Source organism: Dipodomys merriami, unplaced genomic scaffold, assembly GCF_024711535.1.
Source record: "Dipodomys merriami isolate MVZ:Mamm:240054 unplaced genomic scaffold, mDipMer1.0.p SCAF_41, whole genome shotgun sequence".
NCBI lineage: Eukaryota > Metazoa > Chordata > Mammalia > Rodentia > Heteromyidae > Dipodomys > Dipodomys merriami.
The window spans coordinates 3,589,836-3,613,979 of record NW_027205715.1 but is presented as its reverse complement, the minus strand read 5'-3'; the positions used below and the strand labels follow the sequence as shown (position 1 = coordinate 3,613,979).

General features: G+C 53.0%; 1 protein-coding gene across 7 annotated transcripts in view; it reads right to left on the bottom strand.

Moving 5' to 3' along the window:
• Adgrg1 (adhesion G protein-coupled receptor G1) overlaps positions 1-24,144 on the bottom strand; it is a 42,968-nt gene that overhangs the window by 3,775 nt on the left and 15,049 nt on the right. For 4 of the 7 annotated variants that reach the window (XM_069992397.1, XM_069992396.1, XM_069992390.1 and 1 more), the window contains 10 exons: positions 5,987-6,074; positions 5,043-5,462; positions 4,604-4,739; positions 4,269-4,416; positions 3,840-3,971; positions 3,108-3,224; positions 2,791-2,836; positions 2,470-2,573; positions 1,346-1,464; positions 670-941 (listed from right to left, as the gene is read on the bottom strand). In XM_069992397.1, coding sequence (XP_069848498.1) covers positions 670-941; positions 1,346-1,464; positions 2,470-2,573; positions 2,791-2,836; positions 3,108-3,224; positions 3,840-3,971; positions 4,269-4,416; positions 4,604-4,739; positions 5,043-5,462; positions 5,987-6,050 — 1,558 coding nt within the window. In that variant the 5' untranslated portion in view covers positions 6,051-6,074. Of the gene's footprint in view, positions 1-669; positions 942-1,345; positions 1,465-2,469; positions 2,574-2,790; positions 2,837-3,107; positions 3,225-3,839; positions 3,972-4,268; positions 4,417-4,603; positions 4,740-5,042; positions 5,463-5,986; positions 6,075-6,222; positions 6,518-19,596; positions 19,911-24,144 lie in introns of those variants that run through there. The other 3 variants (XM_069992394.1, XM_069992395.1, XM_069992391.1) reach the window with 3 other exon arrangements.

Below are 24,144 nucleotides of genomic sequence, written 5' to 3'. Positions count from 1 at the left end.
AGGTCAGGGGAGGCAGGGAGGACCCTCCGGGGCCAGGGCTCCAAGTTGAAAGTTGAGCCACCTTCCCCATTCCAGTGTGGCTGTCCCCATAAAGGGAGGTCCTCCCCTAACTTTGTTCCCACCTCCATCCTAGAGGCCCAAGACAAAGGGCCTGAGATCCCTGCTGAGGAGGAGGCAGACAGGACAGTTGGGGGTGGGGGGGAAGGGGGGAAATAGAGGAGGACAACAAGAGTTCTGAATAAGGAGCTGTCTGGGGTCAGACCTGGTCTATCAGGAGGGGAGAGGGGAGGCTCCCTGAAGGGGCTCCACCTCCCACCTTGGGCCAGGCCCAGCCAATGAAGGAGCTCCCAGGACCTGAAGGGAGGTGAGCTGGGGAAAGGGACTGTGAAGTCAGAGTCCATGCTATGTCCCAGATGGCTCAAGTGTAAGTGCCTGGACATCATGGCTCAACCCCAGCTGGATGCTCTTGAGGGGTGTACAACCTGTACAGCGGTGCCCAGCCACCCCGTCTGCAGAGCCCTTCCTCAAAGAGGCAGCAGTGGTAGTACTTGAAAGTGTGTCTTGGGGCCAGGCCTGGCCCAGCCCAGGTGTGGGACCCCTGGGGACCAGTGGATGAAGGAAGCAAGGTGGCAGGGGAAGTTCTCGGGGGAGCCTCCTCCCCTCACTCACCCCAGCCCACGGCGCTCAGCTTGAGCAGGTAGCCAGGGACGTAGGTGCCAAAGACCTCGATGACGAGGCGGTAGAGGTTGTAGCCCTCCAAGCCCATCCAGGCCAGGCAGGCCAGCAGGGAGAAGTGCAGGAAGATGGCGCTGGCTCGGCAGGCAGCCTGGGAGCCTGACAGTGCCACCGGCTCACTAAGCAGGAAGCTCACGTCCAGCAGGAAGACAGCCAGGAGCAGGTTCATGTGCACCTTGATGGTGTAGTCTCTAGGTTTCCTCCTGCTGGGGGGGGGGGGGGAGTAAGGAAGATCAGGGGTGGGGTCAACTCCTCCTCATCATCCCCCTTCTCCTCTTTCTCCTCATTCCTCATTCTCCTACTCCACTTCCTCTCCATCCCTCCTCCTCCTTACTCTTCATTGCTTCCTCCTCCTCCTCCTCCTCTCCTCCTCCTCCTCCTCCTCCTCCTTCTCCTCTTCTCCTCTTCCTCCTCCTCCTCCTCCTCCTCCTCCTCCTCCTTCTCCTCTTCTCCTCTTCCTCCTCCTTCTCCTTCTCCTCCTCCTCCTCTCTCCTTTCTCCTTCCTCTTCTCCCTCTTCTCTTTTCCTCCTCCCTCTTCTTCTTTCTCCATCTCTTTTTTTTCCTTTCCCCTTCTTCATTTCAGGACCTGCCCGAGGCCCAGCAGGCCTACCTGGAGCACAGGTAGGCAGCAATGGTGAAAACGCAGGCCAGGGCAGAGATGACGCAGCCCACGTAGGAGAGGAGCGTGAGGTTGTGCTTGTGGGTGGCGTCCACTTCCACTGAGGACACCTGGGTAGGGACAGGGGCGTCTCAGTGTCACACCTCCATGGGGGTCTCCCTGGAGAGGGGCCTTTGTGCCCTCTTGGGTGAGGGGCCCTCCCACCACATGCATTCTTCTGGAAGGATCTGAGGCCCAAGTATGACCTACACATATCTCCCCCATTTCACCAAAAGACCATTGCTCAGCCTGAATTACAGGTGTTCCCCTTGACACTGGTTCCACTTAGGAGTTTCCAAGGTCATATTGGTACAAGGGCCATAGGCAAGAGACAGAGACCATGTTTGGAACTTGAACTTGGCTTCTCTTAGCTACTAATGCCTCACTGCACTCTCTTGAGGTGCTAGGCAGTGAACCACAGCTGTATTCCACCTACAAAAGCCACTGACACTGCCCCCACTTTTTATTGTCTCGTGTGTGTGTGTGTGTATTGGTCTGGAATTTGCAATCCTCTTGCCTCAGCCTCTAAAATGCTGGGATTACAGGCATACACCATCATACCTGGATGATGCACTTAAAATGGATGTTCAATTCACAATAGGTTCACCAGAATGCAACTCCATTATGAGTGGAGCAGTGTCTGCATGTTTCTATAACACCCAGCATGAAGATTGGTTTTCCGTGACAGAATGAGCTTCCCATGCCCAGAGGACTCTGGGAACATGAAGTTAGAGCAGGAGTTTCAGAGCTCCCAGAAACAATGGAGCCCACCTGAGGGGCCTCCATGCTGGGCCTCAGCCTCCAGGCAGGGGCCTATTAAAGTCTCCCTGCCCCAGCCCTTGTAGTTAGGAGCAGGTGCCTGCGTTTTTATGTCATGTCAAAAATCTAGGAATAAGGAGCAACAGCCTTACAAACCAGCTCTTTCCTTAACTATAAAATGGGACAAGGGGGTGAGCTCAGAGGAAAACATGGATTCAGAAGGAAGTTAATGCCTGAGTTGCTAAGCACAGGCCTGGCAGATACAAAGCCTGTGGGAGGTGAAGTGAGGTGGGGTGGGGGCGGGGGAAGGGACCCACCATCAGTACTGCGAAGTAGGTCAGGTGGCTGCAGAGACAGGACGTCTGAGTTTCTCCCCTGACAGTCTCACACCCATCGGTGCTCCAGCTCCCGGGGCTGCCGGCTGAGGGGACAGGGGGTACGGGCCCTGATCAGCTCACCTCCCAGGGTATCTGTGTCCCCCAGTTATTGGGTAGGTCTTTGCATATCTGCCCACTGGCCCTCCCTCCACCAAGCCCAGCCCTCCAGGAAACCCCTGGGGGAGCCTCGCCTCCCCCACCCCCCTCTCAGGACCCTATTTCTCCAGACACTTGTCCACCCAGAGATCCCTCCAGACTCACGTGCTGCATCTTCAACCCAGAAAACGCACTGGAGGGTGATGTTGTTCTGTGGGGACCAAAGAGGAGGAGTATAAGCCTCTGTGGCTACACCCCCTACCCACGTGGGGGTTCAAGCCTCAGCCTTAGACTGAGAACATGTCAGCTGGGATGGGAGGCCCCGCCCCATTCTCAGGGACCCACCCACAATTAGAGGCCCTGCCTGTTCCGAGCCCCGCCCCCTTGGAAGGAGGCCCTGCCCATTTCCAGGGCTCCGCCCCTAACCAGAGGCCCAGACTCTTGTCTGGACGCCCTGTACCCAGGCTGCTGCCCACACTCACTGGCTGGGGCTGGTGCTGGAAGGTGAGCACCACCGGCTCTGAGAGGTTGGAGACTTTGGTGTCCTGAACAACGATGCCCAAGACCTTCTCGCCCAAGACTTGGCTGGAATTCTTGTCCTAGACATGCAGAGTTGGGGAAAGAGGGCAGGGAAGGGCAGGGCTCAGCCTGACATCTGTGCTCAGCCTTGTCCCTCCTTTCCTTGGCACCTGCGGTGACTGAGGAGCCTCGGGCTTGGGGCACACAGGCCCTGGGCCCCACATGGTGGCCTGTAGCCCAGGGTTTCATGGGCCAGCTCTGTCTGTGGGAGACAGCTCCAGGGAGACCCCAGTGGAGAAAAGTCCAGAAGATTCCCTTGCCTCTCTAGACTCTTGTCATTCCCAGCATTCTCTGAGCACCTGAGTCTCTCTCTGGAGCCAGTTTTGAGGTCCTGGGGCTTGCAGACAGGGCCTAGGCAATGTCACTGAGTTTTTATTTTGCTCAAGGTGAGCACTCTACCACTTAAGCCACAGCACCACTTCCAGCTTCTTTGGTGATTATTTGGAGATAAGAGTCTTAACAGAATTTTCTACCCAGGCTGGCTTCAAACCCCAACCCTCAAATCTCAACCAAACTGCTGGCAAGATTTTCCCAGGACAGGCTAGGAGAGGAAGGTGGGCGGCAGAATCTTCCAGCATCTCTTCACCAGAGAAAAACTGACTCCAGGGAACGCAGCAAGGGAGGCACCCCAGTACCTGAAACAGAGCCTGGCTGCTGAAGTCCACCATGAGCAGTCTCTTGGCCGCCTCTCCACGCCGGCCTTTGGTCTGCTGAAAGAGGGCACGGGGCAGCAGCACGGAGTACTCCCGGACCTCACTCTGCTCCTCCTGTGCACAAGGGTTCTGTTAGGGCCCAGCCCAGAGCAGACTCTGGATCCAGCCTTTCCTGAGCTCCTTCTCCAGGAAACCACGCCTGACATCTGCGCTCAGCCTTGTCCCTCCTTTCCTTGACACCTGCTGTAACTGAGGCGCCTTGGGCTTGGGCCACACAGGCCCTGGGTCCCACATGGTAGCCTGTGGCCCAGGGCTTCATGGGCCAGCTCTGTCTGTGGGCCATAAACTTTGCAGGAAGACCCCAGTGGAGACCCTGGAGCATGCCTCCCCCCTCCCCCACCAACAACCTACCTCCTGCCGGGAGTGGATGTGGAGGTCCTGGAGGCCGGCGGAAGGCCACAGCTTCCATATGGTGGCGTTGACTCGGTCCTCCTCAAAGGACACCTTGTCCCCGGGGAAGCTCACAGCGGCCAGCTTTGACTCCAGGCTCTGCAGCTGCCTGGTGGGAGGAGAGCACAGGGGATGACGGGGGGAGAGTGAGGCAGAAAGCAGGGCCTCAGGCAGGTACAGGGGTAGGACAGGCAGGGACAAGAGAAGGGGCAGCTTGGGCGGGATGAGGCAGCTAGGAGGCACACCCTGGGACTCGTGGGGTGATGACAGTCCCCCAGCCCTGGGGCGACACTTACTTGCTGGCCAGGGTGGCCGAGGGCCTCCTGGAGGCCTTGTGTGGCTGCTGCAGGAGCTGGCTGAGCCGTAGGAGTACACTCTTCAGCTCGCACATGTCCACTGAGGCTGATGTGTTGTGGGAGGCGTGATGGGGCTCTGCAGAGGGGAGAGAGACAGGCTGAGATCATGACCGAGGGCCTTGCCCACACCCCCCCACCCCGTGATCTGCAGCAACCCTGTGTTCTGCCTCGCTTTGCCTGAGACCGAGGGTCCCAGGGGGCACACTGACTTCCCACGAGGCCTGCCAGGCAAGGCTCTGCCTGAGGGGTCCCTGAAGCAGCATCTGCCCCTCCCAGGGCCCTTCCCAACCTACCCGCCATCTGCCTCTAGCCTCCCTGCCTCAGCCTCCCCACCTCAGCCTCCTCCAGCCCCTGCTCCTCCTCCTGGGAAGCTCCTTACTATGGAAGGCGAAGGTGAAGCTGGAAGCCCCAGGCAGGCTGGTGTTCTCGGGGTTCCTCCAGGAGCTGATGGAGGTGGCCAGCAGTGGGGGCCCCTGCATCTGGCTCTCCTGATGCCTGAAGCAGAGGAGGCTGGAGGCCTGGTCACTGAGCAGGAAATCATTCTTGCCATAACGCAGGTGGAACTTTCCAGACTGGCGGCTCCAGTACAGGCAGAAGTGGTAGATGCCCCTGGGCTCTGGGAAGGCCCGGGAGGCCTCAGGGGCAGCGGGAAAGGGGGCCCGGATGGTGAGGGCCTCCTCTGAGTTGCTGATGGTGATCCGCAGCTCCGGCGTCTGCTCATACTGGAGGTCGCTCTTCTGGGTCTGGTTCCGCTGGCCACAGAAGCGGAAGTCTTCCCGGGGACCGCCACCGTGGGCACCTGAGGAGGCAGAGGCTGCAGGTGGGCTGTGGCAGGGACCGGCAGGGGCCAGGGGAGGGAACAGAATTTGAGCTTAAGAGTCTGTGAACCTAAAGCTTAGGACATGGTCTTACGGCCTCCCGTTCAAAAGCTCCACAGACATTTGTGTAAATCCATATCCTGGATTCAAACTATGTCAAGAAAAAATTAAAAAGAAGGCTATGATTCCAAAGGCAATGTATACTTTAATAGCAATCAAGTATTTAATGAGGTAGGACCGCCACAGACAGTTGCACAGGCCATGTGCACCGACAGAGAATGCTTACCACAAGGCAAACTGGGCTGAAACCCAGTTCATGTTCCTCACCCCAAGCAGCTCTCCATCACCAAGAAGAGGTAAGTGCCTTTCTAATTTTCTCCACGGTTCCCTTCACCTGCTAAGCTGTGTCTGCACCCCTGCGCCTGTCCAAAGGCCGGCAACAGCTGCCTAGCAATAAGGGCGTTTGCCGAAAGTCACAACAGCCCCAGGGCCCAGGAAATGCTACCTTGCACCAGGAAGAGCAGACTCAGTAGGAACAGCGCCGCCTGCTGAAGCACCTGGACAGCCATGGTTGTCCCCAGAGATGTCACCACCTGGAAGAGACCTAAGCGTTAGCTGGAGCCTGGAAAGCAGGGTGGCTAGGCTAGCCCAGCAGCTGACAAGAATGGCCAGAGGCTAAAAATCAAGAGGTTTGTGCCAGCACTGGTGGCTCACGCCTGTAATGCTGTCAGACACTGGCACCTGTGATCCATCTGAGGACTTATGTGCTGTGAGGTTGGGTATGCCAGCATGCATAGCCTCAGGGAGAATGAGAAAAACTCCTTCAAAGTCTGGGCAACAGTCTGGATGCCTGGCCATAAGCCTCTTGGTGCTCCTCTGAATAACCCCATAGACAATGCCTCCCTTTGTGTGTCTAAGATAGCTCACCTGCACTTTGCTTGTTCTTCGTAACCTTTGATCACGTAAAACTGCTTCATATTTGTTGACAAAGATTAACTTCTCCTGTTTACTGACTACAGATTAACTCCCATTGTCTGCACATATGTAAGACTGTTTAAGATTAACTTTCTGTTCCCTGACTGAAGATTTACTTTCCTTGCCTGTATGCTGTATATAAGCATGTGGTGCTTTTAATAAATTTTGTCTATACCTGCATGGTGTGGTCCACTCTCTGCCTACCAGACATTGGATTCCTGGGTCTCGCTGTGTGAAAAGCAACAAGTGGTGAACAACCAGGGACTTGGAGCAGTTCTACTAGAAAGATGTGGTGTCCTATAGAAAGAGGTAAGTGGGAATTTTTTTCAATATGGGACAGTCAGGAAGCCGAGCTCAGCCTTTTGTTGATTTAGTACACCACCTTCTTAAGAAAAGGGGGGCAAAATTGTCCAAGACACAACTTCTGGAATATAAACCATGGCTCCCCAACAAGGGAACTTTGGAAGAAGAAATATGATGGAGAATTAAAAACAATGTAAGAAGAGCTCATAGGCCAGGAGAACATATAGAAATATTAAAAGATGAAAAAGAAACTGTTGATCAGGAACAAAGTTTAAAAAGATTACTGCATCATTTTAAAGAGAAAACTTAGCTAAAAGGATTTCTATTCTTGTTATGGCATGTCACATGTCTCTGTGTTCCTGTCTTGTTTCCTGTCTACTGAAAAGTTTTTGTTGTTGACAAAGTTTTGTTTTTATAACTGACCACATGGTTCCATCATAATTTGGCAAAATAATGCTGCTAAAGTTCCCCCCCCCAAAAAAAAACCTTAAATGGCCAATATTAAAATCTAAGCATGCTCTATGATTTGTACAAAATATGACTGTCTGTCTATTTGTGAAATAGGTAAAAGGATCATGGTTTCAAAGTTATCAAATATTCTGCTTGCTAAAAGATTTTTGTTAATGGGAGCTATGATTTACTCTGAGTTGCCTTGAAAAGTCTGAGATTACCTGACTACAAGCCTCAGGCTGCATTTTCTCCCTGTGGATGCTGCAGGAAGGAAGAGTGTAAGATGGCTGTGAACTTGGTTCAGACATTTGGCTGGTCATGGCAGTGTAAATAGTTGTAAGGCGCTCTTGTTTAAGATTGGACAGAGTCAGGCCAGTTTAGTTTCAAGTGACCCTCATCCAGCCTTCACCAGCTGAAGGTATTCAAAAGGCCAGTTGGTAAAATGCCTGGCAAAACAAGCAAGCCTTGGAAAAAATAAAATTATGGCCTGGAAAAGGCACTTTGTTAAAAGGTATCACCTTAAGTTTTTGTCATCTGGAATAATAAAATAGGAAAAAGGTCTCTTGTCACTGAAAATTTCAGAAAGTGTATGTACAATTGATTTTCCTTTTTTGTGCGCTTTAATATCTGTGTGTGTTTGAATGTGTGTGAACATATTTAAGATGGAAAACTGTCAGCATGCTATAAATATTTAAGTGAATTTAAGTTTAAAATTCACAAAGGTTATGAAGTTTGGATGCTGCCACAAGTTTTAAAGAATTATTGCATTGTTTGAAAGGCTTTCTAGGAATTTTTAAATTTGAAAATTAGAAAAATCTGGTATTTTAAAATCTGGCGTTTTAAAATGCCTATGGTGGTTTACACTGTAATCACATTATCTTGCTTAGCAAAGAGGCATTGGAGATTTGGGATTTATTTCCCTGGGCTAAAATTTGGGGTATTAGAATTTAAATGTAAAGGTTTACTTAGCACTGCTAAAGACTTCACCTGTTCTGATTGTCTAAAGCTGCTTGGGTATTTCAGTTAAGAACCAAAAGAAAAGGAAAGGGAAATCTTAGGATGAGCCCATAGAAAACCTGTTGGTGAGGGGTGACCAGGCAGAAGTGCAGCTCAGAGATCCCACCCATGGCGGGAGAGGGGCAAGCTGGCTCAAAGGCAGTTCATCTAATGCTAACGGGTCAGATGAGTATCAGTCCATTCCATAGGAGGGACCAAGTAGCTTATCTTTGTCCTGTCTCTTTCCCTTGCAGCTGGACACTAGAAACCTGGTGGTAAAGTGAATGATGTGATGATGTGATTGGTGTTGCTAGAACCACCCCTCAGATATATTTTAAAATAGGGGAAAAAACTTCAAAAGGAGGGTTAAAAGATTATTTGTGTGATAGAATTTGGTTTTAATGCTATTTTGCAATTGGATATGTGTTTTAAAGGACAAAAAGGTGTTCAGTCTAGATTTTTGGTATCGTGCTGGTGATTGTAATTTTTGCATTAAGGAAAAAAAAACTGTTGTCTGAATTCAAAGGCTTTCTAAAAGGGAATTTAGATTGAAAAATAAATAAATAAAATATATTTGCTGTAAAACAGGCAGTCAAAAAGAAATGGGTGTTACTAAGCCCCTCAAGATTTCAAGAGGTTCTTTAAATGGAAATGAAAACTGAAGTATAAAGTGCTAAAGCAGAGGTTAGTCAAAGGCTTTTAAAAATCAAGAATGGATTCTGATATATGAAATTTGGAAGTAAAATTGTCTTAAATGTTTCAAAGCAGAGAAAGAAAACATTAGGACTATTAAAATGATAGTTTAATTGCTATTTTAGTTTGCCCTTAGAAACTTTTGGTAAGTTTCCAGAAGGCCCACAGAGAAGAACAGAGGAATCTTACAGATTTGTCAGATGTAACTTTAGCCCTTAATAAGTTCCAGGTAAGAACGTGCTTAAAAAACTACTTCCAAGCTGGGCACCAGTGGCTCTCACCTGTAATCCTAGCTACTCAGGAGGCTGAGATCTGAGGATTGCAGTTCAAAGCCAGCCTGGACAGGAAAGTCTGTGAGACTCTTATCTCCAATAAACCACCAGAAAACCGAAAGTGGTGCTGTGGCTCAAGTGGTAGAGCACTAGCCTTGAGCTGAAGAGCTGAAGGACAGTGCCCAGACTTAGAGTTCAAGCCCCATAACTGACAAAACAAAAACACAAAAACAAACAAACAAACTACTTCCATGTTGACCATCTTTCTTGCTTTTAATTGGAGTAAAGTGGCTTATGTAAGACTCGTTGATCTGAAAACTGCAGTTCAAAGCCAACCTGGGCAGAGAAAGGCCCCTGTGAGACTGTTATCCCTAATTGGCCAGCAGAGCACTGAAAAAGCAGGTAGAGTTTCTTTGGAGCTCAAAGTGGCAGAGTGCTAGCCTTGAGCTGGAGAGCTGAGGGACAGTGCTCAGGCCCTGAGTTCAAGTCCAGTGACCCACCAAGGAAAATGCTAACGTTATATAAAGTAAGCTAAGGTTATAGGTTCCTAGCATCCCTGAGTCAGTTTGAAGAAGTTACAGAAGATGGACTTTTGCCCATCAGCCCCTTTTTAAGATCAAGGGACCAGAGTCATTTCTTTGAAAAAATGAATCAGGATAAAAAAAAAAAAAAGAGGTATAGAAATAGTGATAACAAGTGTGTAAGAATGAAGGATTACAGGCCCAAGACTTCTATGTCTGCCTAGGAAATCCTAGCCTTATTTAAAAGAAATCTGGTTAATAAAAAGTTGATAAGTTACCTGCTTAATTACTTTGGGGCCACAGCCTAAAAGGTAGCCTTAAAAACCAATGAGATGCCAGCCTAGAGAAGCAGGAAAGTACCAGAGGATTTTACTATAGTCAGGCCCTGGATAAAACTTCTTTAATTAGTCTATGTAGAATTACAGACTACCCAGCAAGAATGTGACTTATTGCGTACTAATGCCAAGCATTTACACGCTTATTACCATATTTCCTTTCACCAAGCCCATGCCATTGTTCAACACTATGATGTTTGTGCCCCATTACATTGTACTTCCCACTCAGCCAGTGCAAACCCACGAGCAGATTCCAGTAACGTTTTGTGGCAAATGGATGTTACTCATACTGCTGTATTTCCAAAGCAACCTTATTTACATGGTGTTGTAGATACCTTCTCTTCCTTCATATGGGCAGTGCCCACGTCCTCAGAATCATCCAAAGCAACAATTACCACATTTAAACTTACTTTTCCTGTCATGGGCCTTCCTTGTGCTATAAAAACAGATAATGGTCCCACTTATACAAGTAAGGGCTTTGCTGCATTTTGCAGGGAATGGCAAATTAAACATATCACTGGCATTCCGTATAATCCTCAAGGCCAGGATATTGTGGAACAAGCCCATAAAACACTTAAGCTTCAATGATTAAAAGACAAAAAAAGAAGGTGGCTCTGTGGTAGAGCGCTTGCCTTGCATGCTCAAGACCCTGGGTTCGATTCCTCAGCACCACATAAGAAAAAAGCCGGAAATGGCGCTGTGGCTCAAGTGGTAGAGTGCTAGCCTTGAGCTGAAGAGCTGAGGGACAGCACCCAGGCCCAGAGTTCAGGCTCCACGACCGGACCCCCCCCAAAAAAGGGGGGGGAATCCCAAGGGAACTTCTTGCCTTAACCTTAGTTACTTTAAACTTTTTAAGTTTACCTCCAGGTGATCCTTATACTAGAGCTGAAAAGCATTTTACCTCTCCAGCTCCATCTCAATAGCATATTCCCATATGGTTTAAAGAATTTGATCAATGGAAACCAGGACTAATGATGACCCATAGTCGGAAAGGGTATGCTTCTAGCATTCCAGATGGATTCACCAACAACATATAGATTCCACTTTGGCTCATCTGACCCCGGAGAGATGAGAACAGTACAACCTAAATCTGAGAAAGAAGAATTAGCATGCCATTTTGTAGGCCTAAACGTGAAGACCCAATCACGCCATCATCCCTATCACAAGAAAACTAGCCAGACACTGCCATGCCAACGGGATCAGATTAAGGCATTGTCAGACAAGGGAGAAGCCATTCTGGTCAGTGCTAAAAGCCCTAGAACACCTGAACATCTGTTTTGGACCATGGATGCACTGCTTACCTGTAGTGAACATGTGTATCGGGCCTACGTCCCTCACCCACCATTGTTAAGATTAGTGGATTGGCTAGATCAAGGCTCAGTGATATATACTAATGACAGTGTGTATTTTCCCCTTCTGTGGGACCATGGAGGTCCTACTCATCCAGCTGAGGAAGGAACACACTATAACATATGCTTAGGATTTGAGTCTTTACCACTGTGTTTGGGGGTACTCCCTTGTTTACAATCAAAAGATAGGTATAGGTATACATTTTGCCTGATGATAAGATCACTGATCATATGGGGCTATTCAGTACACTTTCCTTAGATTTTATTGGTCCTCATTCTTATACAAATAACACTGGATGATCTGCCAACCCTGTATGTCAGGGCATTAAATATTGGAATTGGGTTTACATTCCTATTCAGTGGCCTCAGTGCTGTAGCCCTAGAGGAAAATTATACAGCATAATAATAATAATATTTCATTTATAGCTTGGGGCCCCCATGGGCGTTTCATCGCCAATTGTTCTGAAAGACATGTTGATGATCGGTGTACTAGTAATTCTTCTTTCGATGGTGTTGATACAATGGAATGACAAATCATGTAGAACCCACTGGTTTGCTTACCTGGCATGATGGAGGCTTTGCATCTCCTAGGCCACGTATAAATTTTAAGGGACGTTTGGGCCCTGAACAGTGGCATTTATGGAAACTTGCTGCCCCATTTCAAATAACTCAAAGTTGGATTGGTCATTTTATTAGAGCCTGCCAGGCAAACTATACGTTTTATAGGAATCACTTTTTTTTTTGTACAGGCTTGTGTTAAACTTCCTGATGTATTAGCCATAGGAACGGTGTCAATTAATGAAACTTCGTGTAGCTTGGATTGTTTGGTCAGCTCTTTACATGTTTAAATCACACTATTCCTTTCAATATGTCTTCTCAATCCCTCCTGGTATTACAATCTCCCTTAGGGGTCTGGGTGCCTGTTAACCTCACCCGACGTTGGCCAGAGAGCCCTGCTGTAGGTTTACTGACAGGAGTTTTCCAGTGACTGTTGAAAAGAACTAAGAGGTTTCTGGGCATGATTATAGCCGCAGTGATTGGACTGATTGCTATACCCGTGACTGCTGCCACCGCTGGAGTGACTCTGCATATCACCGTCCAAACCAAGGACTTTGTAGAGAAGTGGCAGCGGGATTCTCCTCAGCTGTGGACTCATCAGATAGATACTGAACAGGACATTGAATCCTGCTTACACACCTTACAACACGCAGTCCAGTGGCTGGGAGACCAGATAATTGAGCTGCAGAAACTAACCTTTAAATGTGATTGGAGTTCAACAAAGCTGTGTTACACTGGCCCACTTCAACACTACTAACTTCACTTGGCAGGGACTTTGACACCATCTGCAGGACTTGCGGGGAAATTTGTCTTGGGACATACATCCACTGCAACATGTCACGGAGACTTTCTCGGCACAGCTCCCTGGGGTGGGATATGATGGCTTAGCTGAAGGAATACTATCTGTATTAAATCAACTAGATCCCCATACCTGGTGGCAGAGTTTTACCCATCGCGCTTTTACACGATTGATTGTATTGTGTCTTACGAAGTTTGGGCTCTTTGCAGACCGCTGTCTCCATTCCAAAATAGCTAAAGCATCCCTTCCACAAAAGAACCTCATGCTTGCTGTACTACATTTAACAAAACAAAAAACAAAAAAGGGGGAGATGTCAGAGACACCAGCTCCCATGATCCCATCTGAGGACTTACGTGCTGTGAGGTTGTGTATGCTGACATGCACAGCCTTAGGGTGGAAAAAAAAAAACCTTCAAAGTCTGGGCAACACCTGGATGCCCAGCCATAAGCCTCTGATGGCATGCAGAACGTGATCTCCATGCTCCGCTGAATAATCCCATAGACAATGCCTCGAAACTCCGTTTGTGTGTCTGATAGCTCACCTGGACTTTACTTGTTCTTTGTAACCTTTGATCACTTAACACTGCTTCACATTTGTTGACAAAGATTAACTTCTCCTGTTTACTGATTACAGATTAACTCCCATTGTCTGCACATATGTAAAGACTGTTTAAAATTAACTTTGTCTCCTGAAGATTTACTTTCCTTGCCTGTATGCTGTATATAAGCATGTGGTGCTCTTAATAAATTTTGTCTATACCTGCCTGGTGTGGTCCACTCTCTGCCTACCAGACACTGTGTTCCCAGGTCTCGCTATGTGAACAGCAACAATTACCCAGGAGGCTGAGATCTGAGGATCAAGGTTTGAGGCCAGCCTGGGCAGGAAAGTCTGTACAAACTCTAATTTCCAATTAGCTACCAAAAAGCTGGAAGTGGAGCCACGGCTCAAGTGGTAGAGTACCAGCCAAGAGTGACAAAGCTAAGTGTCAACACCCAGGCCCTGAGTTCAAGCCCCAGTACTGGCACAAAAAGAAAAGAACCAAGCAATCAAGGCTGTCCAGAGTTCACTGAGTAAGAACTATAGCTCTCTCTCCCTTTTCTACTGCAAGGTGTGGGGTCAGTTGCTCAGTATAGGGGCCAGAAGTGGTGGGAGACCTTGTCCAGCATCCACCTGGCCCCACCCCTGCGAGGTCTGGGGGAGACACAGACAAATAAGTTCTCCCCTAAGATTACACCCCATCATCCCTGAGACAAGGATTGGCCACGGGTCCTGTCAAGTCAGCCAGGGAGCTTCTGGCCACCTCTAAGGTCAACACTCACTATGGGAACCATAGGGAAGTGTGCTTCCCATTAGAACCACTAGGGGGAGCCATTGGCCAGGGCCTGACAGATGAGGACCAGAGGGGCGTGGCCAGGGAGGGGTGGCCAGGCCCAGGGAGGCGTGGCCAGGCCAGGGAGGCCCCTCTGGCCCTGCTGCCTGGCTAAGTGGCACCTCTGTTCTCAACCTCTGCCATCAGGAGCACCTGTGTTTACCAGGCTGCCCCTGCCTGGTAAAGGACGGACTTCCCCGGTGGTGGTTGGTGCTCCACAGACATGCCAGTGTCTCCATCCTCCCTAGCATTGCGTCCACAGTAAGCAACCTGGGTGCTGACAGTTTAGAACAGCCACCCTCATCTTGTGGGGAGCTGTGTCTCGCCGTGGAGACAGATGCAGTCATCTGCTACAGGCCAGGCAAAGGGAAGCCTGGCAACCCCAGGACACGCAAGGATCCAAGTGTGGAAGAAATCGAGGTGGGCTTCCCGGAAGAGGTGGCTTCTGAACTTCTTATTTGAGGGTGGCAGTGAAGGGGGGCCCAAGCAGGACCTCGCTGGCCCAGGACTCCCTCCAACCTGGCTCCTACACATCCCAACATGAAGAATGGAGCCTTGGAGTCCACTCACAGGTGGATGGGGCCTGGCCCTGCTCTGGTGACATGCTCGGCCCTCTAAGGAGGATATGAAGGCGTTTTAGGGAAGGGCGCTGTTTCCTGTGCTGTGATTTTAAGGTTTCACTATGTCTCCTCTCTCAGTGTTGGGGTCCCTGTCAGACTGCTTCCCGCCACCTTGGATCAGCGGAAGGAAGCCCAGCATTGGGCCACGGGGGTGTCTCCCACAGCCCCTCCTTCCTTTTCTTTCCGCAGCCCATCACTAGCCACCTCTGCGCCACAGCCCAGACGTCACTTCTTCCGGACAGTTCCCCTCCTGCGTCCTTGCTCTATGTCTGGGTACTTGTCTGGGAGGTCATTGGGAGAATCTGCTCCACTGGCCCAGCGAGGGCCAGGGACCGCCTTAAGTCACACAGCAAGCAGCAGGAAGTGACTAGAACCCGTGGATCAACCTCGCCCACTGACCTTTACTGAGTCACTAGGGTTGACAGACGCGGCCTCAGGATAGCGCTGAGGTATCTATCTGCCTTGCACCAACCCTCCTGGTTTACCCCTAAACAAAACAGGGTATGGAGTGAGATCCTCATCACAGGCCACCATGGAGCACCAAGGAAGGAATTCAAGTACACACAGGGGCCTCATTCTGTTCCCCGGCTGTGTGAGCAGCCAGTCCAAGGGCAACTCTGCCCATTAGTAACGAGGGGCCACCAGGAGCCTTCAGCCCAACCTTAGTGATGAGGAGTCTGGGGACAGACTACCCAAGTTCAAATTCCGACTTCCCCATTTGCTAGCTGTATGTCCTTGGGCTAGTTGCTCACCCTCTCTGGGCCTGATTTGCCTCACCTATAGAGAGGAATGAAATTGAGTCCAGCTCCAGTTGAGGTCCCTGTGGGAATTTGGGGACAGGAAAGGGCTTCAGTGGGGCCTGGCCCTGCCCTCGGCCGTGGCCAGCTCAGCCCCTGGGGGGAAATTCCTGGAGTATGAGGCCTACCTTCCGGTGCTGGGGAAGATGTTGACCCCACCCAGAAAACTTCCCTCCTCAGATGCCCCAAGTGGCCACGGACCCAGGTGGGGACAAGGAACGCCATGCAGGGGACACGGTGGGGGGGTACTTTTCACTTAGCACCCCAGGCCGGGCAGTGTCACCTATGGAACCCCCCTTCCCCTCCCAGGGTCTGCCACCTGGCCCAGCGCAAAGGAGGGGGCTGTGCTCTGGAGACTGAACCCGAGAACCAGGAATTCAAGGTGAGCCCTGGCCTCTGGCACAGGACCTGGGGCGGGGGGGGACATCCATGGGGCCACATCACAGCTTCACGGACCTGGACCCAGGACACTTGTTTGGGAGGATTGTTGGGGCTCAGCAGCACCCCAACAATCACAGCAGCAGTCACTTCTACAGAAGTTCCAGCAAGACCATTTCACTAGCGGGGAAACTGAGGCAGGGAAGGTCACACAGGGATGGTGCCTCCCTCCTGGTTGGCCTTGGCAAAGGTCCTTAAGGGGCATGATGATGATTTGGGGGGATCCCTTTAAAGACAAGTGGGGAGCAGTGACAATTATAGGCACATGGAACAGGCGGGGGGCAAGGCCAAGCCCCTCAGAGGCCCTCGGACCCCCCTTTCCGGGGGAGAGCCACCCCTGACCTCGGCCTTCCGTAAACACGCGGCAAAGAACAGAACGGGCTGTCCAGTCAGATACAATAGGACCCGCCGGGGATCCCCAAGGGCTCGACGGGCCCAGAGCAGAGGGAGGAAGAGGCCGGCCAGGCCTGAGCCGCCCTGTCCCCACCCCAAGCTGGGGCCCGGGAAAGGCCTCAGCTCTGGGCTTTGCGTGGTGGGCAGGGAACCCGGCCTGGGCTCACTGTACCGCCTCCCCCCAACATTGACCTGAGTCACTTCCTCTGCCATCCTGCACAGAGCCCGTCACCGGCCACCAAGTCACGGCTGGCTCAGGAGCAAGCGCGAGCCTGGAAAAGCCATTTCCTTGCGGATGGAGGTGGAAGGGGAGCGGCTGGCCCTGACCTGGAGGGGGAAGGGCTCTCCTGGGTCCAGCCAGACCTGCTCCCCTGTTCCTCCCCGCTCTGCCCCACGCACGCACGCGTTGCCCAGTGTGGTGGCAGGCAGCCCTGAAGGTCTTGAAGAGTTGAGCTCCAAGCCCCCAGTCTACCCCTCCACCACCAGGAGGGCCCAGCAGGGGCCCCCAGAACACAGCAGCACCCACAGTCTGGTGGGTAGGTTGTGGGAGCAGAGTTCACAGCTGGGGAGACGCCAGTGGCAGAGGGGAGAAGAGAGGGGCCCTGCCCGGACACAGAGCTCTAACGGCCAGAGCCTGGGCCAGGCCCAGCTGCCTCCCGGGGCCTGCTCCAGTCTGTCTGGCCTCCAGCATGGGGCTGCTCACTGGGCACTGAGGTCATCTCAGGAAAGAGGGAAGAGAGTCCAGGAAGGGAGGAGAAGGGAACCCCAAAAGCATGTGAACACGCTCAGGATGACCCAGGCACACAGGGGCCTGCAGGGAACCGCAGGAAGGGAGCAGGCTAGCGCTCAGGGGCCAGGCAAGGGGGCCGCGAGGCAGGCATGGAGTGGGATCCAGCAGGTGTTTCCTGCAGGAGGGGGTGAGAGGAGCACCCTCCCTCCAGCGGTTTCCAGAGGTGGTTACCAGAGTGTTCCATTCTTGGAAACACCACATACCCAACAGCTTGGAGGAGATGCCCACCGCACCAGGCAGGACCAGGGCCAAACCTCTTCCGGCACAACCCAGCACCCAGCCCAACATTCACCCCCCGCAACTCAGCACAGCACTCGGCTTGCAAATGCCAAGCCTCATTCTCCCCCTGATGCCCCCCCCACAACTGATGACTAATGCCCAAGCAAGGTGACCCCAGAGAGCCGGCCCCCACTGAGCACGATGCTCTGTCCCCCTCCTGCCCCCCCCCAACCACTGACCTCAGGGCTCAGGAATTTCTCTACACTAATAGATAATAAAAATTAAACCCGCACCCTCCCCGGACGCTGGCGGTGCCCCTGTCTGCATTCTTATGCTAACCATCTACTGGGCACCCTGCCAGCACGGGCTTCATGTCCCAGTGCCAAATCCTAGGATGTGCTCCACCTGCCCAGGCAGGCCCTGGCCTGTGGGGAGACTGAGGAAGGGAGGAGAGATGGTTCCCATACCTTCACCCCCTTCACCCAGAAGAGCCAGGCTGAGTTCTGGCAGTGCCACCAATGAGCTTCGGGTCTCCTGGGGACTTGTCCAGCACCGCAGAAAGAGTCACAGGCCCCCTTGGCAAATGCCAGCCGGTGTCCAGCACAGCACAGTCCCCACATGGCCCAGCCAGCCCAAAGCAGCTCACAATCGCCCAGCAACTGTTAGCCATGATTCTGCCCAAGGGTGCCTAACCTCAGAGCCCATGGGCCCAGTCACTGTGGTCCACTGAGTTCCTTCCCCTTGTGGGGGCCAGTCTCCCCATCTTTACCATGAGGGAAGTGCCACTACTCCAGAGTAATACTTCAGGCCTTACTTTCTCTTGCAAAGGCTCTGATAAAGCCTGCAGAGCTTGGATGGCTGTCTCCCAGCCCACTGTAATGAACGCATAGACACCCAGCATCCACATGAATAAACAGCCTCTCAGATACCAATGGACAGAAGCCTGCTCTCCACTCTGAGCTGTCCCTGAGGCCATTAGCCAGCTGATAGGGGCCACAGGAGCCATTGAGGTGGCAGTGTCCCCTGGGCCTTTCACCGCCATCTTTGACATTTGCAGGCCAGAGGCTCTGGTGAGCTTGGGTATTGGGCCCAGCCACCTCCTTGGACCTGACATGGGAATGGGGCCCTGCCAGGCCCGTCACCAAGTGGGCTGCTCTACCTGAGCCAGCCCTGTCTGGGGGAGGGGGTGGGAGGGAAGAAGGGGAAGGGAATGCTGGAAATGGCAGGCTAGGGGGAAACTGAGCACACAAGCACTTGGAGGCACTGAGACTTTGAATGTGAGAATTTTGGAGCCAACTGAAGAGCTTTGGAGAGACAGGAAGAGAGGCGCTCAGCCCAGAGGCCCCAGACCTGCCCTCAGCCACTGGGGTTCTTATGAGCAGCCCTCACATGAGAGCCAGCCGTGGTCAGCTCTGTGCTTCGGGCAGCCTCCGCTCAGAAGGAAGCTGCAGCCAAGCCTCCAGGACCTGAGTCTCTGGCTTTTTTCTAGGCACCTGCCAGCCAGCACCTGCCCAGGACACAGCCCTCCCAGAGTGGTGGTGGTGGGGTGCTGGCCTGAGACCCAGGCAGGCCTCACCAGACTCCTCTGAGCTTCGGTCGCTTCCTCTCTTAAGAGGGACTTACGGCCCAGCACCAGCCAGCGCTTCACACCTATCATCCTAGCTACTCAGGAGACTGAGATCTGAGGATCAAGGTGGAAAGCCATCCTAGGCAGAAAAGGCCGTGAGATTTTTTTTTTCTGCCAGTCCTACGACTTGAACTCAGGGCCTGGGCACTGTCCCCACACTTCTACCCAAGGCTAGCACTCAAGAGCCAAAGTGCCACTTCCAGCTTTTTCTATTTATGTGATACTGAGACACTGAACCCAGGGCTTTATGCATGCTAGGCAAGCACTCTACCACCAAGCCACATTCCCAGCCTCCATGAGATTTTTGTCTCCAATGAACCACCTAAAAGCTGGAAAGGGAGGTGTGGCTGAAGTGGTAAAACATAAGCCATACAAGAGCGAGAGGAGGCCCTGAGATCAAGCCTCAGTACTGGCAGGTGTGTGCATGCATATGCACACACACACACACACACACACACACACACACACACACACACACACACACACACACACACACACACACACACACATACACACACCACAAAGAGGGCGATTATAATCTGTCCCCATCCATCTCTGTCTCCCCCTTCTCTGTCCCCTCCAGAGTCTCTGGGGTGACAGGCAGGACCTACCTCTGAGCTGGCCAGTCGGGACAAAGGATGCTGAGCCCCCTTCACCCTGGCTGGACTCTTCCCTTGCCAACCACAGCCCACCTCCACTGTCTGGCCGAGGTTCCCCTTCCCCAGCTGTGTCCTGTGTTGCCCAAGGCCAGGCCGCAAGGCCAGCCTAGTGCCCTCCCTTCTGGGTTTCTGGGGGCTGCAGTTCAGCTTGCCTGGGCCAGGCAAAATGCCCATCTGGGTTGTGTAGAATCTTCCTGTTCTCAAGGTCGGCCAACAATCCTCCCTTCTCTCCTCTTCCCCTGCCTCCTCCAGGTCGTGGAGGCCTGGCTCTGGGTGGAAGGGACACGGCACTGACCAGAGTCCCCTCTCGGCTCACTAAACACACGGCCCCGTGGGCCCCCCGGGACCCCAGCCACCCTGCAAGGCTCAAAGGCAGGGTGCCCACCAATGGCAATATCTCAGTGAGCAGCCATGAAGCGAAGCTCTTACACCTAATACCACTCTTCATGTCGTGAGTCAAGGTCTTCTAGGTAGCCCAAGCTGGCCTCCAACTCTCGATCCCCCTGCCTCAGACCCCTGAGTGCTGGGGTTACAGGTGTGCACCACCACATGCTATATTAGCATACTTGGTCCTCTTAACTAACCAGAGACAAGGACCATTATACACCCTGAACAAATGACAACAAATGAGCTCCCCCACACCCCAAGATCAAGTTGCCTGTCAGCTCCAAGAGCCGCAGCTCTTGCCTTTAAGGCTCTTTCCGAGAACTTCCCTATTACAAAGGACTTCTCTTTTAAAGGGATTGATGCTTCCTTGGGTTGAGCTGACCACTGTCCCCACAAAGGTCCAGACCAGGAGGCTGTGGGAGCTGGTAGCCCCAGCACCAGGAGGCCTTTCCAGCCCCGCTCCCGTGCCCCCACCACCCCGTCTCAGACACTTCCCCCTGAACACTGAAGCTGCAGGGGCGGGGGCTGGAGGTCAGAAATGAGCCCCAGTCCGGCTCTGAGGAGGAGAGGGTATGGAGCCCCCCCCACCACATCCTTGCTGTTCTAGAAGATGCTGACAAATGAGGTCCCCTTTGAGGACCTGCTCAGATTCCCCCACGCTGACCACCTCACCCCTGCAAACACACATTGTTGAAGAGGAGCGGGAGGATGAAGGAGGGAAGGGAGTTACAGGACAATAAAGGAAGATAGGAGGAGGGGATGGAGGAGCAAGGAGAGGGGAGGACACAAGGAGCAGAAAACGGTACCTGGACCCCTCCTGCAAGCGAACCCCAACACAAGGGACAGGCCTCCCCGCGTTAGCAGGCCAGTGAGAGACGGGTCTCCCAGCTCAAGGGCCAAGGGCCCATGGAAGCCAAGCCCCCAGCCGCCACCAGCTCAAAGGAGTCTCAAACAAAGGGGGTAGCCAGGAAAGAGAAGCCGGGCCCCCAGCACCAGAGGGGGGAAGGGGCGCAGGTGACAGAAGCCCCTGGCAACCGTTTCCCTGGCAACCGTTGGCAGCTGCAGGGCCTACGTCACTGGGCTCCGAACCAGCAGAACAGCGCGGGCTCACTGGCTTCTCCATTGCTCAAGCCCTCTCCTCACAGAGGCCGCCCAGACGATCCAGGAGGGGCTGAAGTTATAACAGCAAGGTTATGGGGGAGGGAAAGAGGCACCTGCTTATCTTAGGTAACCTCAGAGAGCCAGTGCCCAAGTTCTCAAAAGAAGCAGAGCCCCAGTTCATTGACAGCGACTTTACAAGCAAATCTTTGGCCAGGCATAGTAGCTCATGCCTATAATTCTAGTCAGCCAGCACTGGAGGCTGTAGTTGGAGGTAGGAGGGAGAGTGGTTTGGATCCTGTCTTCCCATCTGGAGAGACACAGGGACAGAGGCCTGGCAGCTGACCCTTCATTGCATGCTTGACACTATGCTGAACGTTTGTAGATCTATTTCCAGCCCTCTGTAAGGAGGTCCTGTTGCCCCATGGGGAAACTGAGGTATGGAGGGGTGATGAGACTTGCTCAAGCCCACCTAGCTGGGAAAGGCAGGGGATGGCATGAAAACACAGATCTCCCCTGAGCCAGAAAGACATCAGGCCAAACGTCCATTGGACCTTGACAGACCCCTTCCCCTAAACTTTGTTCACCTCTGCGGCAGGAGACTCACTTTCTCCAGCTGGGCTCAGCCCCTGGGCCTCTAAGTCCTTGACCTCCACTGAGCCAAAGGGAAGACACCAAACCACCGGGCACCCTCGGCTCCAGACAGGACACTGACACGAATCAGGAAGGGGCCACCACTGCCTCAGACTCCAGAGCAGATGGGGACGTGATGGGGGCTGCACAGGGCCCTTTTCCCAGAGTTGAGTGGGAATGGAGGGGCCATGGGAACAGCAGAGAGGCGGGGGAGCCCTGGGCCCCCAGCTTTGCACCCACTGGCCCGCCTGCCTGACTGTCCCATGGAGCAGGGCCAGGAGGCCCCTATTGTCTGGCTGCCGCCAGAAAGCTCAGGCTCATTCAGGCACTATTTTGAGAGGGAGGAAGAGGAAAAGAAAGCGAAGAAAGAAACTGCTGTCCTAAGAGGGACCTTCGCCCGCCTGCCGGAAAGGGTTCCAGGGCCTGCTGGGTTGGGAAGGCAGCTGCTGCAGATCTGAGACTCAGAACCAAGATGCCACTGGCCCAGGGAGCTGGTAAAACTGGATGTGGATCCAGCCTGCGCCCTCCTCCACCGGTGCCAGCTCCCTTTCCTGTGTGCCGCTCACTCCTGCCCAGGCGGTTCACAAGCACCGAGAGTCACCAGCCTCCCTGTGGAGGGGGGTGGCTGTGGAGGCCCAGAGAGGCTGGGCCAAGGTCCCGAGGTCACACAGACCTGGGATGGGAGCAGACCACCCTCCCGACGTGCATGTGGCCTGCAAACACTGCTGACCTCCCTGGACCACGTCCCTGTAGCTGCTGACTGGGGGATGACAGAGATAGACAACTATTTGTAGTGACATGGGCTGTCCTCCCCCACCACAGCTGGCCATGGGTGCTGTGCCTGGTCCCCAACTCAGGGACCCAGAAACGAAGCAGTTGAGGAACTGGAGATCAGAAGGCTGCCATGGGGCCCCAGGTGTGTGCCTGAGGCATGGCAGGTGCAGGCAACAGTGTGGGTGGGAGGAGACAAGTAGCTGATTTCCCAGGACTCTAGCAGGTGGTGGGGAGGGGTTAGGGTCCAGATCACCGGCCCAGGCTTAGATCTATTGGATAAGCACAAACAAGAGTCTGTGTGGACTTAGCAGAATTGGTGTCCCACCCCTTCCCACCCCCTCAGCTCTGAGCCCACCTGCAAGCACGCTCCTGAGGCCGCCGCTAGGGGGCGCTCGTGGGAGAAGCTCTCAGGGTGACCTGCACGCCCCAGGTTCAGTTTGAAAATACCCCTTGCCTACAACACTGTCCTACGCCACCAGGACCCCCAACAACAACAGGGAGCCAGGCTGTCATGCTGGAGAAGCTCAGGGGCTGGGAGCTGCAGCCTCCCCTTTCCTGAAAAACCTGAACACCTCTGGCCAGGTGAGGTGTGAGGGGGCAAGGCAGTACACAAGCCTGGTTGGTCTGTGTGCTCAGCTCAGAAATGGGGGTACAGATATAAACCTAGGGGACCAAGTGAGGGTCTCTGTGGGAGGCCACATGGAGACATGGGAGGCGGGGCCCATGCCCTCACCCTCTGGCACAGGCCCAGCCACACAGCAGAAGGCAGTCGGCAGGACACATGGCCGGCATGACTCAGTGGCTCCTGCCAGGCTCCCCCCCCCCGACATTTGTCACCATGAAGGCAGGTGGGTCTGGGCAGGTCCCCCACTGCCCCCAGGATGCCAAAATCCCCCGGTGCCAGGCACAGAGCCACACCCTGATGGCCAGTCCCAGCCAGAGACCCACAAGTGTGAGCCTGGCCCCCAAGGGCCACAGGAGCCCAGCCCAATAGCCACAGTGCTACAGAGTGTGGCCCGGACCACCAGCCCAGCCTCAGGCCTTCCCGCTAGACCTGGGGCAGTAGCCAAGCAGATCAGGCTCAGCTTCTTTGGGAGTCATCCTTTACAAGGTGATATCCTCTTCCTTTGCCCAGGTTTCTAAATCCTAAACACACACACACACACACACACACACACACACACACACACACACACACACACACACACACACACACACACCTTTGCCCCATTATTCTTGTTTGTTGTTGTCAGTTGTGGGGTTTGAACTGGAGGCCTGGGCACTGTCCCTAAGCTTTCTGGCTCAAAGCTAGTACTCTATCACTTTGAGCCACAGCACCACTTCCAGTTTTCTGGTGGTTAATTGGAGATAGGAGTGTCATGCACTTTCCTGCCTGGCTGGCTTTGAACTGCAATTCTCAGATCTCAGCCTCCTGAGTAGCTAGGATTCCAAGTATGAGCCACTGGCACCTGGCCTCTTATTCTGTGTGTGTGTGTGTGTGTGTGTGTGTTTGAGAAAGAGAGTGAGAGAGAGAGAGAGAGAGAGAGAGAGAGAGAGAGAGAGAGAGACAGAGAGACAGAGAGACAGAGAGACAGAGAGACAGAGAGA